The following is an 18681-nucleotide window of genomic DNA, read 5'->3' on the forward strand; positions in this document are numbered from 1 at the left end:
GATTTCCTCCGAACTACTTTCACTTCCATTATGGTCCTGGCCATTTGAGCAGTTTAAGACTGAGTCAGAGTTGTCACTGTTTTCACTGGATGAAGCCATATCAGCCGACCGTTCAGCATTTTCTACACGGGGTTCAATATTATTTTCTTGCTCGTCATTTTCCCATGAACCCATGCAGGAATAAAAACTGTTATCATTATTAGGAATATCGGAAAACGATGGTTGAGGAACATCATTCGCATGCTTTCGACCATTGTCTGATTTAATTGGAGGAATCAATGCAAGTTCTACATCGAGAATAATTCGTTTGTCTTCTTCCACATCATCTGAAGCACAGTCAGGATTGTCGATATGTAGTGAATTATTGTCATTTTCATCTTCCTTACTATCCCTTGATTCAATTGAAGCCCTTAAGCTAGTATCAGGTATTTGAACGGTTTCCTTTGCTCCGACTGTATTTGATAGTGCGCAGTCCAGCTTACCAAAACCTACAAGTGGTTCAATATCGTTTAAATCCTGTCGAGGATTATCTGAATCAACTACAGAAATCGAAATGACGTCATCTTCAACTTTGTTTCGTTTGCATTCTTGAACATTAGCTAATGCATAGCCAGGATTATCGAAACCAAGTGAATCATTGTCATTTTCATCCTTTCTATTATCCGCTGATTTAGTTTTTGATTCACTGGTAGTAAGTTTTGGTATGACTTTGCTCGCTTCGACCACATGTGATGGTGCAGAGTCGAGATTACCGAGATTTGCACGAGGTTGAATATCCTCGTCATGATCCCGATGATTATTTGACTCAATTGACCTCTTCTCGAAATTGATCTCATCTTTGAGAATACTTCCGTTGTCTTTTTCCACATTAGCTGATCCAGAGAAAGGAGTACCGTTATCATTTGAATCATTGTCATTTTCATACTTTCGGTTTTCTACTGAATCAGTCATTGACATTTCTTCGACCACAGTTGACAGTGCACAGTCAGATTTAGCATGAGTTAGTGTATCAAGAATTGGAGGAGTCCACTCGACTTCTATTTCGTGAGAGCTTTGTTTGTCTCTTACATCCACTGATGCACAGCTAGGATTAACGAGATCAAGTGATTTATTTTGTTTCTCTGGCTCATAAATTTCAACTGATTCAATTGTACACTCACTAGTATTAAGATCGTGAACGACTTCTTTATCCTCGCCATCATCTGTACGTTCACAATTAGGATAATTTTGATCTACAAGTGATTCAATATCACACGTATCCTTCCGTATATCAACTGAAACAAACGCAGGAATCGAATCGACGTCAGCTGCGTGAGTGTTTTGTAAGTATTTTCCCGTTTCAACTGATGCACTGCAAGCAGTAATAATATCAAGTGAATCAAAGCCATTTTCATTTTCGTGATTTTCATCCTTTCTATTATCCGCTGATTTAGTTTTTGATTCACTGGTAGTAAGATTTGGTATGACTTTGCTCGCTTCGACCACATGTGATGGTGCAGAGTCGAGATTACCGTAATTTGCACGAGGTTGAATATCCTCGTCATGATCCCGATGATTATTTGACTCAATTGACCTCTTCTCCAAATTGATCTCATCTTTGAGAATACTTCCGTTGTCTTTTTCCACATTAGCTGATCCAGAGAAAGGAGTACCGTTATCATTTGAATCATTGTCATTTTCATACTTTCGGTTTTCTACTGAATCAGCCATTGACATTTCTTCGACCACAGTTGACAGTGCACAGTCAGATTTAGCATGAGTTAGTGTATCAAGAATTGGAGGAGTCCACTCGACTTCTATTTCGTGAGAGCTTTGTTTGTCTCTTACATCCACTGATGCACAGCTAGGATTAACGAGATCAAGTGATTTATTTTGTTTCTCTGGTCCATAAATTTCAACTGATTCAATTGTACACTCACTAGTATTAAGATCGTGAACGACTTCTTTATCCTCGCCATCATCTGTACGTTCACAATTAGGATAATTTTGATCTACAAATGATTCAATATCACACGTATCCTTCCGTATATCAACTGAAACAAACGCAGGAATCGAATCGACGTCAGCTGCGTGAGTGTTTTGCAAGTATTTTCCCGTTTCAACTGATGCACAGCAAGCAGTAATAATATCAAGTGAATCAAAGCCATTTTCATTTTCGCTATTTTCATCCTTTCTATTATCCGCTGATTTAGTTTTTGATTCACTGGTAGTAAGATTTGGTACGACTTTGGTCGCTTCGACCACATGTGATGGTGCAGAGTCGAGATTACCGAGATTTGCACGAGGTTGAATATCCTTGTCATGATCCCGATGATTATTTGACTCAATTGACCTCTTCTCGAAATTGATCTCATCTTTGAGAATACTTCCGTTGTCTTTTTCCACATTAGCTGATCCAGAGAAAGGAGTACCGTTATCATTTGAATCATTGTCATTTTCATACTTTCGGTTTTCTACTGAATCAGCCATTGACATTTCTTCGACCACAGTTGACAGTGCACAGTCAGATTTAGCATGAGTTAGTGTATCAAGAATTGGAGGAGTCCACTCGACTTCTATTTCGTGAGAGCTTTGTTTGTCTCTTACATCCACTGATGCACAGCTAGGATTAACGAGATCAAGTGATTTATTTTGTTTCTCTGGTCCATAAATTTCAACTGATTCAATTGTACACTCACTAGTATTAAGATCGTGAACGACTTCTTTATCCTCGCCATCATCTGTACGTTCACAATTAGGATAATTTTGATCTACAAATGATTCAATATCACACGTATCCTTCCGTATATCAACTGAAACAAACGCAGGAATCGAATCGACGTCAGCTGCGTGAGTGTTTTGTAAGTATTTTCCCGTTTCAACTGATGCACTGCAAGCAGTAATAATATCAAGTGAATCAAAGCCATTTTCATTTTCGCTATTTTCATCCTTTCTATTATCCGCTGATTTAGTTTTTGATTCACTGGTAGTAAGATTTGGTACGACTTTGGTCGCTTCGACCACATGTGATGGTGCAGAGTCGAGATTACCGAGATTTGCACGAGGTTGAATATCCTTGTCATGATCCCGATGATTATTTGACTCAATTGACCTCTTCTCGAAATTGATCTCATCTTTGAGAATACTTCCGTTGTCTTTTTCCACATTAGCTGATCCAGAGAAAGGAGTACCGTTATCATTTGAATCATTGTCATTTTCATACTTTCGGTTTTCTACTGAATCAGTCATTGACATTTCTTCGACCACAGTTGACAGTGCACAGTCAGATTTAGCATGAGTTAGTGTATCAAGAATTGGAGGAGTCCACTCGACTTCTATTTCGTGAGAGCTTTGTTTGTCTCTTACATCCACTGATGCACAGCTAGGATTAACGAGATCAAGTGATTTATTTTGTTTCTCTGGCTCATAAATTTCAACTGATTCAATTGTACACTCACTAGTATGAAGATCGTGAACGACTTCTTTATCCTCGCCATCATCTGTACGTTCACAATTAGGATAATTTTGATCTACAAGTGATTCAATATCACACGTATCCTTCCGTATATCAACTGAAACAAACGCAGGAATCGAATCGACGTCAGCTGCGTGAGTGTTTTGTAAGTATTTTCCCGTTTCAACTGATGCACTGCAAGCAGTAATAATATCAAGTGAATCAAAGCCATTTTCATTTTTGCGATTTTCATCCTTTCTATTATCCGCTGATTTAGTTTTTGATTCACTGGTAGTAAGATGTGGTATGACTTTGCTCGCTTCGACCACATGTGATGGTGCAGAGTCGAGATTACCGTAATTTGCACGAGGTTGAATATCCTCGTCATGATCCCGATGATTATTTGACTCAATTGACCTCTTCTCGAAATTGATCTCATCTTTGAGAATACTTCCGTTGTCTTTTTCCACATTAGCTGATCCAGAGAAAGGAGTACCGTTATCATTTGAATCATTGTCATTTTCATACTTTCGGTTTTCTACTGAATCAGTCATTGACATTTCTTCGACCACAGTTGACAGTGCACAGCCAGGATCACACGTATCCTTCCGTATATCAACTGAAACAAACGCAGGAATCGAATCGACGTCAGCTGCGTGAGTGTTTTGTAAGTATTTTCCCGTTTCAATTGATGCACAGCAAGCAGTAATAATGTCAAGTGAATCAAAGCCATTTTCGTTTTCGCTATTTTCATCCTTTCTATTATCCGCTGATTTAGTTTTTGATTCACTGGTAGTAAGATTTGGTATGACTTTGCTCGCTTCGACCACATGTGATGGTGCAGAGTCGAGATTACCGAGATTTGCACGAGGTTGAATATCCTCGTCATGATCCCGATGATTATTTGACTCAATTGACCTCTTCTCGAAATTGATCTCATCTTTGAGAATACTTCCGTTGTCTTTTTCCACATTAGCTGATCCAGAGAAAGGAGTACCGTTATCATTTGAATCATTGTCATTTTCATACTTTCGGTTTTCTACTGAATCAGTCATTGACATTTCTTCGACCACAGTTGACAGTGCACAGTCAGATTTAGCATGAGTTAGTGTATCAAGAATTGGAGGAGTCCACTCGACTTCTATTTCGTGAGAGCTTTGTTTGTCTCTTACATCCACTGATGCACAGCTAGGATTAACGAGATCAAGGGATTTATTTTGTTTCACTGGCTCATAAATTTCAACTGATTCAATTGTACACTCACTAGTATGAAGATCGTGAACGACTTCTCTATCCTCGCCATCATCTGTACGTTCACAATTAGGATAATTTTGATCTACAAGTGATTCAATATCACACGTATCCTTCCGTATATCAACTGAAACAAACGCAGGAATCGAATCGACGTCAGCTGCGTGAGTGTTTTGTAAGTATTTTCCCGTTTCAACTGATGCACTGCAAGCAGTAATAATATCAAGTGAATCAAAGCCATTTTCATTTTCGCGATTTTCATCCTTTCTATTATCCGCTGATTTAGTTTTTGATTCACTGGTAGTAAGATTTGGTATGACTTTGCTCGCTTCGACCACATGTGATGGTGCAGAGTCGAGATTACCGTAATTTGCACGAGGTTGAATATCCTCGTCATGATCCCGATGATTATTTGACTCAATTGACCTCTTCTCCAAATTGATCTCATCTTTGAGAATACTTCCGTTGTCTTTTTCCACATTAGCTGATCCAGAGAAAGGAGTACCGTTATCATTTGAATCATTGTCATTTTCATACTTTCGGTTTTCTACTGAATCAGTCATTGACATTTCTTCGACCACAGTTGATAGTGCACAGCCAGGATCACACGTATCCTTCCGTATATCAACTGAAACAAACGCAGGAATCGAATCGACGTCAGCTGCGTGAGTGTTTTGTAAGTATTTTCCCGTTTCAACTGATGCACAGCAAGCAGTAATAATATCAAGTGAATCAAAGCCATTTTCATTTTCGCGATTTTCATCCTTTCTATTATCCGCTGATTTAGTTTTTGATTCACTGGTAGTAAGATTTGGTATGACTTTGCTCGCTTCGACCACATGTGATGGTGCAGAGTCGAGATTACCGTAATTTGCACGAGGTTGAATATCCTCGTCATGATCCCGATGATTATTTGACTCAATTGACCTCTTCTCCAAATTGATCTCATCTTTGAGAATACTTCCGTTGTCTTTTTCCACATTAGCTGATCCAGAGAAAGGAGTACCGTTATCATTTGAATCATTGTCATTTTCATACTTTCGGTTTTCTACTGAATCAGTCATTGACATTTCTTCGACCACAGTTGACAGTGCACAGTCAGATTTAGCATGAGTTAGTGTATCAAGAATTGGAGGAGTCCACTCGACTTCTATTTCGTGAGAGCTTTGTTTGTCTCTTACATCCACTGATGCACAGCTAGGATTAACGAGATCAAGTGATTTATTTTGTTTCTCTGGCTCATAAATTTCAACTGATTCAATTGTACACTCACTAGTATTAAGATCGTGAACGACTTCTTTATCCTCGCCATCATCTGTACGTTCACAATTAGGATAATTTTGATCTACAAGTGATTCAATATCACACGTATCCTTCCGTATATCAACTGAAACAAACACAGGAATCGAATCGACGTCAGCTGCGTGAGTGTTTTGCAAGTATTTTCCCGTTTCAACTGATGCACAGCAAGCAGTAATAATATCAAGTGAATCAAAGCCATTTTCATTTTCGCGATTTTCATGTGATTCGTCTGAAATCTGTAGACTAGTTCCAACATTGTGAAAGGTTTCTGTCGTTTTGATCACATTTGATGGTGCATCATCCAGATTAACGGGAGCTATAGGTGGTTCAATGCGATTTGCATGTTCTTGATTATCAACTGACCCAATTGCAAGAATCGAATTGATTTCATCTTGGGAAAGGATCGATGAATGCAATCGATTAGTCAATTGTTCTAATTCGCCTGACACTTCAAATGATAAATTGGTTGGTAGTACACCACCTTGTATTTCCTCTATAATTTGTGCAAGATTATCACTTACATGAAAAGTATTATCATTATCATACGTATCATTGCATACAGGTACTAATTTGTTCTTTAATTTATCAAACAGAATGTGCGTTACAGAAAAAATGCCAGGATCTGATAAAACTTCCAAATTAAGCTCTTTGGATTGAACATTTTTACTAGGCTTTAACTGTACATTAGATTTTTCCGCCAATCGTGTATCAGAATGAGTACTGTATCTTATCTTTCGTATAGATGAGTACTTTTTGAATGATCGAGAAGTATTTTGATCCTCATCATGTAAATATTTCACGTACGAAGCAGGATTAAGTATTGTATTCAGTCCGTTGGAAAACGTTATTGATAAATCCGAGCAAGATTTAGATTTCCAATTTGATTCATTTGTACTCACGTTTTTCTGACGATTGCATAATTCTATAACAGAATTTGATCTAACTTTTTTCTTTGGTGAAAGTATCGGGCCAGTAACAAAATATTTAGATTTAAAGGAGTAATTATGCTCATGATCAAGTCTATAACTGGAACATGTAATAATAGCTCCATCAATTGGCGTTTCCGAATTTGTCACACAAAGACTAGCTTCTTTTGGCGCAATAGTTGCATTTCCGAATGTCATCTTTAGTGGCTCATTTGCCAATGCCTCAGAGGCCGGATTTTGTTTGGTTGAAAAATTGCTATCATCAGCAATATTAATGTTGATGCCGGCACGTAATCGATTTGTGGTGTTTAAATCGTTTCGAGTAACGGATGGTATATTTACATCATCATTTTGCGAATCATTAGCATTCGCTCTATGATAACAAGAAGAGTGGTTCAGCGAAGTTGTAGCAAAAGGGTCATGTTGGGTTTCATCTGGTATTTGTGAATCGTTTGAACTAGTACAGCATATTTCGGCTGTGGATATTTCTTTGTGTGATATAAATTTGCAGCGTTTAGCAGGAATAGAGGTGTCGTTTAAAACCACAGGGTGTTTCGATATCATGACAGGATTCAATCCTTTCTCAACCTCTGTCGTAAGTGTTTCCATCACAATTGAACCTTGTTGAACTGGTAAGTGTTCCGGTGCGATATGACTTTCCAACTTGACTGTTTCGCCAATCTGTTTCGCAAGAGCTAGGGAGTCGTTAAGTTGGTCAGAGATGGGTGGAATTTCAGAGCTACCAATAACAGTCTTTCTTTTACCAGTTTTCATTAATTTAGAAAGCATTGAGGCTTCTAATACAGATAGGCTAATTTGAACACGTAAGTGCTGAGGAACATTATGTTTATTCAATTTGGTTGCATCCTTAGTCTGTCTCGCATGAGCCTGGCAGTCGCTTGAATGATCAGAGGTGAATGATGTGTTAGATACCTCAGGACCACCTACAACAGAACAGACGTTCGATCCATAGTTTACTTCTTTAACAATTTTTCTTTTCCTATTTTTCATTAATCTAGATATGATTGGTTCCCCCAACACATTGAGATTAATTTGAACCAGTAATTGTTGAGCAACGTTGTGTTTACTCAATTCGATTGTTTCGCTAATCTGTCTATCAAGTGCCTGAGAACCATTTGTATGCTCAGACGTGGATGAAATTTCTGATACTATAGGGCCACCACAACGGGAGTTAGCGCCACAGTTTATTTCTTGATGAGTATGTAGTGTTCCAGTTTTCATTAATTTAGAAAAAAAATGCGATCCTAATGCTTTTAGACTAATTTGAACCGGTAAGCGTTTAGTAATGTTATGTCCGCTCGATCTGATTGCCTCGCTTGTTTGTTTTATACAACCATGTGAGCCATTTGATTGTTCGGAGGCATAGGAAGCATCAGGAGTTAAAGAACCACCTGCGACAGAACACAGCTTTGAGTCATAATTCAATTCATCAACAATACCTTGCTTGCCAGTTTCCATAAATTTGGAAATAATTTGTGCTCCTAACACATTTGAACTGATTTGAACCGGCAAAGGTTTAAGAACATTATGTGTATTCAACATGGTTACATCAGCAGCCTGATCCGCAAGAGACTGGGAATCGTTCGACTGGTCAAAGGTGGCGGAAAATTTAGATTCTAGAGAACTGACGTTTGAGCAACAGTTCACTTTTTTATAAGCCTTTGTTTTGCCAGGTTCCATCAATTTGGAAATAGTTTGTACTTTTAGTGCGTTGAGACTAATTTGCACCGGTAAGCGTTCAGAAACGTGATTTGTAATCATTTCGCTCACTGAACCAATCTTTTCTACACAGCCTCCAACATTACTTGGTTCACCAGAGGGTAATTGAAAGCCATCACTTTTGGGTGCCAATTTCAGTCGTTTGCATACTACAATGCAATCCTTTAGACCGAATTTACGTTTCAAATCATTTCCATTACAATGCTCAAGGCTTTGAATTTTAAACGGATTACATACGTTTGCGCAAAAGGTCACTTTTTTATAAGCCATTTTTTTGATTGGACTTGATATTGATTGTTTGATTTGAGCCTCTACCAGTTTGGAAATAGTTTGTGCTTGTAGTACATTTTGACTAATTTGCACTGGTAAGCGATCAGAAATGGGATGTGCAATCATTTCGCTTACTGAACCAATTATTCCTACACAGCCTTCAGTATTACTTGGTAATTCAGAACCAGTAATTTTGGGTGACAATCTCAGACGTTTGCATACAACAGAACAATCTTTTAGACCGAATTTACGTTTCAAAAAACTTCTATTGGAATGCCCAGGACTTCCATTTTTATCCGCGCTTTTCTCTGTTTCAAAGCATTTCGAAACAATGCTTGGTTCGAACTGATGTAAATTATTATGAGTAGACATTATTTTGGTAATACCAAGACTATTATCGTTATAAAGTTGTTGGGTCGTGCACTTGAGCGATTGATGAAGGTTCATGAAGTGTTCTATGATTGATGCAGGAGGTGCTTCTAGAATTTCCTCCGGCTCTAAAACAATCACTATTTCTTTGAGATCATCACTAGCTTCGTGACATTCGTTTGTTGCATTCTCACTAATATTGTTCGTACCGTCAACAAAACGCGTTTCCTTATTTGCATTGTGATTATTCTCGATTATTACTCCTAAATCAACTACATCTTTGGGACTAACATGTTGAGTAAAATTTCCAAGCCTGCTAGATTTACTTTTGTTTGCAACCGGCAATAACTCGTTATCCTTATCCTGTTCCCTATCACTGTCGTTGCTCGTTCTGGTGTAGATTGAAAATTGACCACTGTTGGGAGTTGGTTTGGAACAGTTTACATCCCGAAAAACATCAGAGCATGCGCTAACCACGCGATTAACGGAAGGGCCGCATTCAACCTCATAGTTTGAAACACAAGCTTGGTCATGTTCCCCATCGACTGGTTCGACGAGCTCAAACGAATTGTTGTCTGTTGTGCGAAGGAACATGTAATACACGATAAATTTTAACGTTGCAGTAATTTTTCGTATAAAAACCACCAGGACGGGTAAGACACTATTCGTTATTCATCCCATCGCACTTGCCAATCAATGAATGCGGCATGTAATGTTTGACACATCGCAATAGCCCTTGTCCCATGCGGCTAATATCGTAAAAAGGACAATAGCTCGAACAAGACAGTAGGGAACGGAAGAAGCTTGATATGGCGAGAGTTTCTTACTTTTCGCGCGTTGGGACAATTAGCGAACTCGTCAAAACCAAAAAAAGAAGCATAGCGCCCTCCCGCGTTTGTACGTGTGACGATTTTCTTTGTTAAAAATGCATAAATTTACACAAAAAACAATTTAGAATTGTTGACAAAAGGAAACTTTGCTTTCAACTACGTACTTTTTATTTCGGTTGATTGGTTGAAATTTGACTTGATTGAAAAATTATCGTGCTTGTAATGATTGATTGTTGCTGTTGAATCTCTCACTATCATTGTGCACACGCATCACATCGAACTCGCGTTTGGATTAGTGAAAGAAAAACGAAACGCACCAAACAATTTTCAGCAATCTACAAGAAATTTGCGAGGCATTTGTACGCGCAGCTATCGTCATTCACGTAACTTGGGAGCGCCCTTAGCCATCTTTCTTTTCCGATACCAATGGTGGTAGTAAATGACATTGCTTTTTACCTTGATCAACTCGCTCGCGCAGTGTGCAATCGGTTAGCACAAACTTTTCTAGCATACATTTTAAAGCAGCACACGGTGGCAGTATTGGACGTTCGCACTGGATGCAGTGTGGTTTACATGCTTTAACGTATTTCTGCATCAATTTCCGATTCAGTTTATTAGCAGCCATCACCGTCAACGCGATCAAATGTGGCGTACTTGTCACAATTGCAAATGGCGCCTAAGGCAAATGGCGCAACGCGCCAGGGCAGCTGTAGCCTGGTGATGCTGCACTGTCTCTTCGATATCAGAACCACACATGCGTCTATGTAAACGATTTTAACTTGCAAAAAGGATGGTATTCAGCGATCACTTAATTTTGCGCATTACACCACCTAAAGCTATGGGTTTTTTTATCTGCCGATCGTCACAACGATCGTGCTTCAACCCTCTGCTGCTTCGCTTTCTTTTCCGTAGGATTTTCTTTCCATGTGTTGGTTCCGCTGATAGGCGTAATTTAGCAACATCGTCCAATAGAACTGATTTTACTCGATCACTTCATGTTTCGTGTCGCGTTACCGAAAGCCACGAGTGTTATAACACCTAAGCGAAAGGCTCAATATGCCTGGGGGACGCCTTAAGCCCACTTCCCTTTCATGTTCCTTTGCTTAGTAGAACCAATCGCTTTCACCACTAATCTGCGTGCGAATTTGAGCTGGTACGCAAAGGTATTGATTTTAAGAGAATCAAATGCACGTGGTTATGATCACTAAATTGCCGCACAAAGTTTAAATTCAACTGGGGTTAACTATCGCCAGCGCAAATGGCACTTTTTCACGTCCACGGTAAGCCTATCTCGAGATCGAGCGTTTGAGCAAGAGATGGTATCACTTCCAGAGCTAGACAACGAATGGCAAATGACGAATGCCGGTGATTCTAACCACGAAGCTGCGCGTGCCGTGATGTACGCACACCAACGAAGCCGCGCGAGCAGGCAACACATACATGCGCATCTGCCATTTACAGCGGATTTTGAATCATGTAATGTTTCTGATTTTTAGTGTGTTCTAAGCGACAGGACTAAATTATTAATGATTTGATCGCACATCGGCCATTAATAAAAATGTAATCAATTTCCTCGCCTATGAGATAGATTAACAGACAGAGAGAGAGAGAGAAAGAGATATATTAACAGACAGAGAGAGAGAGAAAGAGACAGAGGAAAAGAGAGAAAAAGAGAAAGAGAGAAAAAGAGAGAAAAAGAGAAAGAGAGAAAGAGAGAAAGAGAGAAAGAGAGAAAGAGAGAGTGGGATCACGGCAGATCCGTGCAAAGGATTTGAGCTTTTGATTTGAAACATGGACTAACATGACACGCAATTATTACGCATAGCGACTGACATCTGCGTTGCACGCTCAATATTTCCGCACGGGAGACCGACTTGACTTTACGTAACCGCGTTACACATGCGTTATGTTCCTGCGCGCGTTAGGTAAAAATGAAGTGTTACATGCGTTAATAAATAATGTGCGATAGAACCAGATTTATTTGTTTATCTTAAGATTTTTATATGATTTTTAATTTCTCGTTAACTCGCGTGATGTTTTTTTAAAACAATTGCACTTTGTCGTTTACAAAATAACAGAAGACCATAATTCTCTGTCTCTTTCTTTTACAAACGAAGTCAACATTCTTTATTGCCGCATTTTGAACTAAAGCCATTGCGTTCGGCCGTTTCGATCCCGGTATGTACGATCGCATGGTGTATACGATTGCGTGGTGCATACGACGGCGTTGCCTGGATGCTTGGTGCTTTGTGAGTGCGCAGGAAACTAAACGGGTATGCGCTTGGTATCGACCGTGTTTAATTTGATAATAGCTACGTTTCCCTGAAACACTTGCTGTCATCCAGAGACAATTGGGAAAATTTATGTGTCACATAATCTACGGTAACATTCGTTACATCATTGCGATTTCCATCAGAACCATTTATACATTCACGAGCTTCGTGATCCAGCACCTTGCCATGGCAAGCAGGATGAAATTCTTCGTAATCCATCTTTTCGTCCATACTTTGACTCTGGTTTGGCAGCATCCTTGCGACACTAGAACACTCTTCTTCTTTTGTTATGGCACAACAACTGTTATCAGTTAGGGTTTCCTTGTGAAGATTTCTAAGAAGATGACACCGATTGCTGACTGGCGATGAAATGCAAACCCAAATGAAACGGAACGGGTATCGATAAGAAATGACCTGTACGATGCGCGCGTCGATTTAAACTGGATTAAGTCGCCAAACATATAACATAGAATAAAGGCATGAGTTTAGCGACAAGGAACGTAAAACGTGTTGCGAGAAAGAGATACCGTACGAGATAGCCATACAGATTGATCGAGAGAGTGATTGCGTGAGAGAAAGATTGAGATTAGAGTGGGGTGGAAGCGCGCAGCTTTTTCGTGAGCTGTGGAGCCGAAAAAATAAGCTTTTACGTCATCTTCCCTCTCTCACTGTCGTGCAGTCGATGCTGCTAATGATAGTGAGCGAAAAGGACCAACCAGAGCCGTATAGTAAGAGTTAAAAAATCATGGCCCTGACATGGCTAGAATCTTGGATTTTGCATGGCTAGAAGGTTAAGGTAAAATCCGCACCAAACACAGGCATACGATAAGGAACGCTCTTTTTAATACGGAAAACTTTCAACCCTTATCGGTGTCACCATTTTGTAGCGCATTTGCTCGACTACGGAGCTTTACTGGTGCGCCTGCACGCATAGCTCCCCTGACGGCGGGTGGAGGGGGGTGCTGAGAAAATTCCTTCACCCACTCTCCCCGTAACCTTTTGCCTTTTGCAGTTGCTACTGCACCGATGCCAAAGCGCTCTTTTTGCTTGTACAATCAACGCGCTACGGTCGTCAGTTTCATAGCACAAACGAAACGTGTGTTGTGGTGCCTTTTTTGGGATACTCTAACGTGAATTTCTTCGATTATTGTTATTGAGTGTATAACTCGCTTCTAAAAGCGATCACAGAATTGGAACACATTTCCCGCTTGTTGGTATCTAACATAACGATTTATTGGGATCGCTAGAAACACGCTTAAATGGTGAAATTGAAATCCAACAGATTTTAATTACATTCCAAATTGCTCTACATTTATTGGATTAATTGCTGTTCCTCATAGTGCTAGTTGAAGCCAGATATAAAGATATGTTGTACTGCCAGATAAGATCTGCTTTGGTAGCTCTAGCCACTACTAGATGGCGCTGCTCAACCGGTTTTATGCATTACACACGATGAAGCTTTTTTTCTTTGCTAACTAATAAGCAATTACGTGCGGATAACTGGTGCATGTTTACCACAAAGAGTCGTGGGACACATTTTCAAAACTAAATCATTAAAATTCAAAATACTTTCACGACAAACAACGGGTATAAGCAGCATCACACACTGCCGTCGACACCGTCTCACGTGTTACCCAGGGTCCGATAAGATGACGGGCAATAAGTTTACGGGAAAGGCCGGCAATCTTACATGCCGGCGTTTTCGGGAAAGCGTCTTATCGCTTTCCGCAGCCGTTTCTCTCGCATTGATCCGGGTGTGGAAAATGGCACCGCTTCCTCCTCGGCACACCGTGGTTCTCTTTTCTCTTGCAGTCTAGTGAACAACAACAAAAAAAACCGGACAGGAAGTCCGTGCCGGTCTCGTACCGCAAGGAGTCTCGGCTGACGCAATCGGGCCACGGACGACTCTCTCGCTGACCGTGACCGCACAAAACGGAGCGTCGTCTCGTGCTACGGCTTAGAACCGTGACGATCAAAGTCTGGCACGCCAGTGCGGACCAGAGACGGAGTAGAGAGCGAGAAGGTGAATCGTCGAATAAAAAAAAATCAGCAAGAGCAAAGCACTATATATATATAACAGTTTCTTATCGCGCGTGTTTTTTTTTTCTCATCCCTCGTTCCAACCCGGTTCAGGGGTTTTCTTTTGCCCGGTTTTTCCACTTCCTGACTGCCAGGTGCGCAAGGTGCCGGCAGTGGATTAAATAATAGTTGAAGTATAGTTTTCCCTTCATCCCGCATCCTTGCCACACCCCCAGGGGGAGAAGGTCACACAAGATGGGTGAACGGGGGGCTGCGATATGCCGCTTTAAAGTGGATTTTCGTGGAGGTTTTTCTTCCCCACGCTAGAGCAGCGGCGAGCGCTGGGACGAACGTGCGTGTATCGCACCCGCTAGAAGGAGAAAGCGAGAGGCGAATAGTGTGTGGTGGAAAAGCGCACGATGGGGGTGTGAGGCGGGGTCCGCTTATCGCACCAGAACGGGTGACGGTCCGCGGCACCCAGGACACGAACCACCCTGCCCATCCCGGACCTTTGTGCATTCTTGGGCACGGATTTTTGGGTTCAGATTTTTTTCACGCTCACCCTCTCACTCTCTCACTCCCACCTGTGCTTTCATTATTTCATTCGCCCTCGCTTTTCCGGGGGAAAGGGGAGACCCGCACCTTGTGCGGAGAATTCCTTCCCCAGCATTCCACGATCCGGGGATTCGGGAGCCGCGAGTCCCGGGAGTGCAATTTTCCGACCTGCCCCTGCCCGCCACCTTCCCCCGGTGCTGAGTCACAGCCTCCCGTCTACCCGCGACACGGGGGACCACGCGATAAGGAATGATTAAATGATGCCATTTTTATGTGTGTGCGGCGCGCCGGCGTGTGTTTTTTTTTGTTTCGCTGGCGTGTGGCCGGGCTTTTTCTTCTTTTGGTGGTGGTTTTAATCCACCATCTACCGCGTGTCTCGCGGGGAGAGCGTGTTTTTCTCCATCGGGATGCCATTTTTTTGCTTTGCTTTTGCTCTCTTCAGGTTCGCTTTTCCACTCCACAGTGGGCTTGTTTTCAGACCATTGCAGACTGGTGGAATGAGAGGAGGAAAACACACACACACACACACATATCCGCCCTGTATACCGTCGTCCACACCGTCTGATCTTGGCGCGGAGGTTACATTACTTCGTTTTTGCTGCTCTCGTACGGAACGGGTTCATTTTTTATTTGCTCTACCACACCACACCGCTCTCTTGAGGTGTTGAGCCGGATTCATTCATTCGAAAAATCATTTGTCCACAGGAAGCGGGATAAGAACGTCGTCCGGGTGGCGTTCAAACCGGTGGCGGTATCGTCACACGGACCGGTAGATAAATCAATACTCCTTTCGAGAGGAAAATCGCCGGTCGGTTCTATAGTTTGTTTGCACCGGCATGGAACACAAAAAAAAGGACGATATTGACGTATCGATATGCAGCAACAGATCGTGCGGTTTGATACTCGCGGGGTTATTTGGGGTCGATGGTGCAAACGAGAGAATGATTAATTTAATCAGAATCAAACATACAACAGCAGTTTGTTGGATTATAGATGGTGCTGCTAGACACACAAAAACTTCTTTTCAATTTAACCCATTGCATGGAACAGAATGTGATAAAACTAATCATTGAATGGAGCAAATATTCAAATAATAAATATAAACAGAAATTGGGAAAAAAAAACCTATTAACATTCGAGATAAGCGAGGCAAGAAATGTTACAGCCACGGAGGCCGTAGATTTTTAGCTTATTTAAACATCCAATACTATTCGCTACCACAATTCGATTATATGATATTAAGATTGATAAGTGGGCACTAGAACATTCGATGAGATAGCTCGCAAGCGTTGTAACAATGTTGTTTTTCATTTATTTTCTTGCTAAACTCAACAAAGCCCCTTTTATATTTACATCCCTCCGCGCGCGCAACCAAGATGTGTGTCTTTCCGCGCTATCATAACCCTTGTCGATGGGCTCTTATCAGTGCTCGGTACCAGCGTTTGCACAGATAAGATCAGATAAGATCCGGCAGATGTCGATGTCCCGCATGGCGATGCAACACACCGGGATCGCCTGATACCGCGAGGTCGGGTGTTGTCGTTTCGCTGTTTTGCGCAAATTTTGAAAATTATCGAATCGCCGCTTATCGCCGCGCATCGATTGCGGTCCGATTAGAGTGTATATTTGTCGCGCTAATAATAGTTTACCGGTTAGGAATTCGTTGAACAACGAAAGATAGTGAATGATTCTGGCGTCTACAGGGTAGATAGAAAGTCCGAGAGCTTCACGGCGCATCAGAATTTCAATCCAATGAACCAGCGCATGCTTGAAAGATGCAAGCAAGGTGTAAATAGAAAAGTAGGCTCCTTTTTCCACACTGGCGTAGTGTGCCCTCTCTGTGTGGGGCTAGTATTTTATTTGTCCAGCTAGCTAGATGGCCGGTACTCGAATGAAACAGAGGCAAGCAATGTATGGCGCCGGAGATGGCGAGATTTATCTCGGGACTTTTATCGCACTCATTTTGTCGCCCAGACCCAACAGCAGTAGCAACCGCTTGGACATCGAGATGCCAAAACGGGGCAGAACACCCGGCTGGGTGGCTTTCGGTGGCGTGTAGATAGCGCTACAAAAAGGAGGATTGCGAACCGTTTTGGAAAAAGGTGTCCTTTACAAACATGCACCCGGGCTGCATTCTCTCCCACCCATCTGCCCACGCCAGCTCGCACAATGGAGCCCCATTGGGCGAGTGATTTTATTTGCATTACCCCACAACCGGGACCGACTGAGTGCGCGGCGAGTCGAGTTGCTGAAAATAAGGTGAAAATAACTAGCTATCTGTCACCTTGCGATAGGCGAGTGGATGCAACTTGCTTCAGGGCATAGGTGCGAGAAACGGGGTTTTTGTGTTAGAGGAAAGAGCAGGGAGAGTAGAAAAAAAATAGAAACGGAAAACGGAAACCACCTTCGGGAGCAAAGGCGCCCGATATCGGGAGATGAATGTCTGCCGGCCGCACCGCTCCTTTCGGCGTGGTGCATCAACTCGTGTCTCCTTGTCTGATACTGATCCCCGGCCGGTGCTACTAAGCCGGGGAAGCCGCCTCGGTTGGTTGACAAAACGCGCCCGATAACGGGAATGGAAATTTATACTCCACAAATCCAGCGCGAATGGGATGGATTTCGGGAGTGGAAGGAAATAGAATGTAGACGGTGGTGTCGGAAGAAAAAATAAAGCAAGGAAGCCGCCGAAAAAAAACCCCAACAGTACTTCACAGCGAACCGAGAAGAAACCCGGTGCTTTTGAGATAAGCGTCGAGAAAGAGCGAACGATTGGGATGAAGCTGGAAAATGCAGAAGCAAACCGATGGGGAGATGACGATTGCCGTGAATGGAGGTTCGCGATCTGACGGATACGCGTAGAGCGCGCTCTCGAGGTTGGTTGCTATCGGATTATCGGTTGCTTCAATGGAGCAATACTTCAGTGGTATTGTGAAGCGAACAGATCAATGCTACTTTCTGCTGGGAGTGTAACCAACGAGCGAGCTCCGATAAGAACACCTGAAACGTGACAATGTCAGAGAACGACCACCGCGAAGAATGTCACGTTTTGCGTTGAATTAGGCTTCAAAGCGAAAAAGGGAACTGGAACTTACCGAGGGAAAACTTTTTACTGCGACCTCGCAGCAGCTCGTACAGCTTGGGATGCATTCGGTGGCCGTCGATCACTGATCGGTGCTGGATGCAGGTGATCATAGGCGATCGACGTTTTTTTTTTTCTATTAGCTACAAACACACACGTCAAAACTCTGCACGCACACACCACGGCAGGGCCACACAAAATGTGGATTTGATTAAGGATTCACTTGCTTTATGACACTCGGAAAACGAGCACATTTAGTTTCGGAACACGAAACCAAAAAAAAAACACACAGGATTTTTTTCACCGTCCACCAGAGGGCGCCACTATCCGTTTGGTGCGCACACGCGTTTTTTTTTTAAACGATCCCGCTCTACTCGTCTATGTGCGCCTTGCTATCGCGTAGCGAGTCACTGTAAGACTGCGGGCCACGCTTGGGACACGGTTCTAAGGGTGCAGGATTGAGATATAATCGAATCGCACCAAGCAGAGATAAGACCCAAACGGAGCCATCCTCGTGGCCATCCGCAGAAGAGAGCGCGAGCAACTCGAAGCCCGTGGTCGAGAAGGGCCTGCGAAAAGAGACGGAGAGAGAGAGAGAGAGAGCGAGGGTGGTGTGGCCTCGTAGATTGGTTTG

General features: G+C 42.1%; 1 protein-coding gene across 1 annotated transcript in view; it reads right to left on the reverse strand.

Moving 5' to 3' along the window:
- LOC128723748 (zinc finger protein ush) overlaps nucleotides 1-18160 on the reverse strand; it is a 51674-nt gene extending 33514 nt beyond the window's left edge. Inside the window, exon 1 of the mRNA XM_053817513.1 lies at nucleotides 18061-18160. Within this exon, the coding sequence (XP_053673488.1) occupies nucleotides 18061-18160 (100 nt within the window). The remainder of the gene's footprint in view (nucleotides 1-18060) is intronic.
- Between the last annotated feature and the right edge of the window lie 521 nt (nucleotides 18161-18681).

The sequence above is a fragment of the Anopheles nili genome, chromosome 3, assembly GCF_943737925.1.
Source record: "Anopheles nili chromosome 3, idAnoNiliSN_F5_01, whole genome shotgun sequence".
Taxonomy (NCBI): Eukaryota; Metazoa; Arthropoda; class Insecta; order Diptera; family Culicidae; genus Anopheles; species Anopheles nili.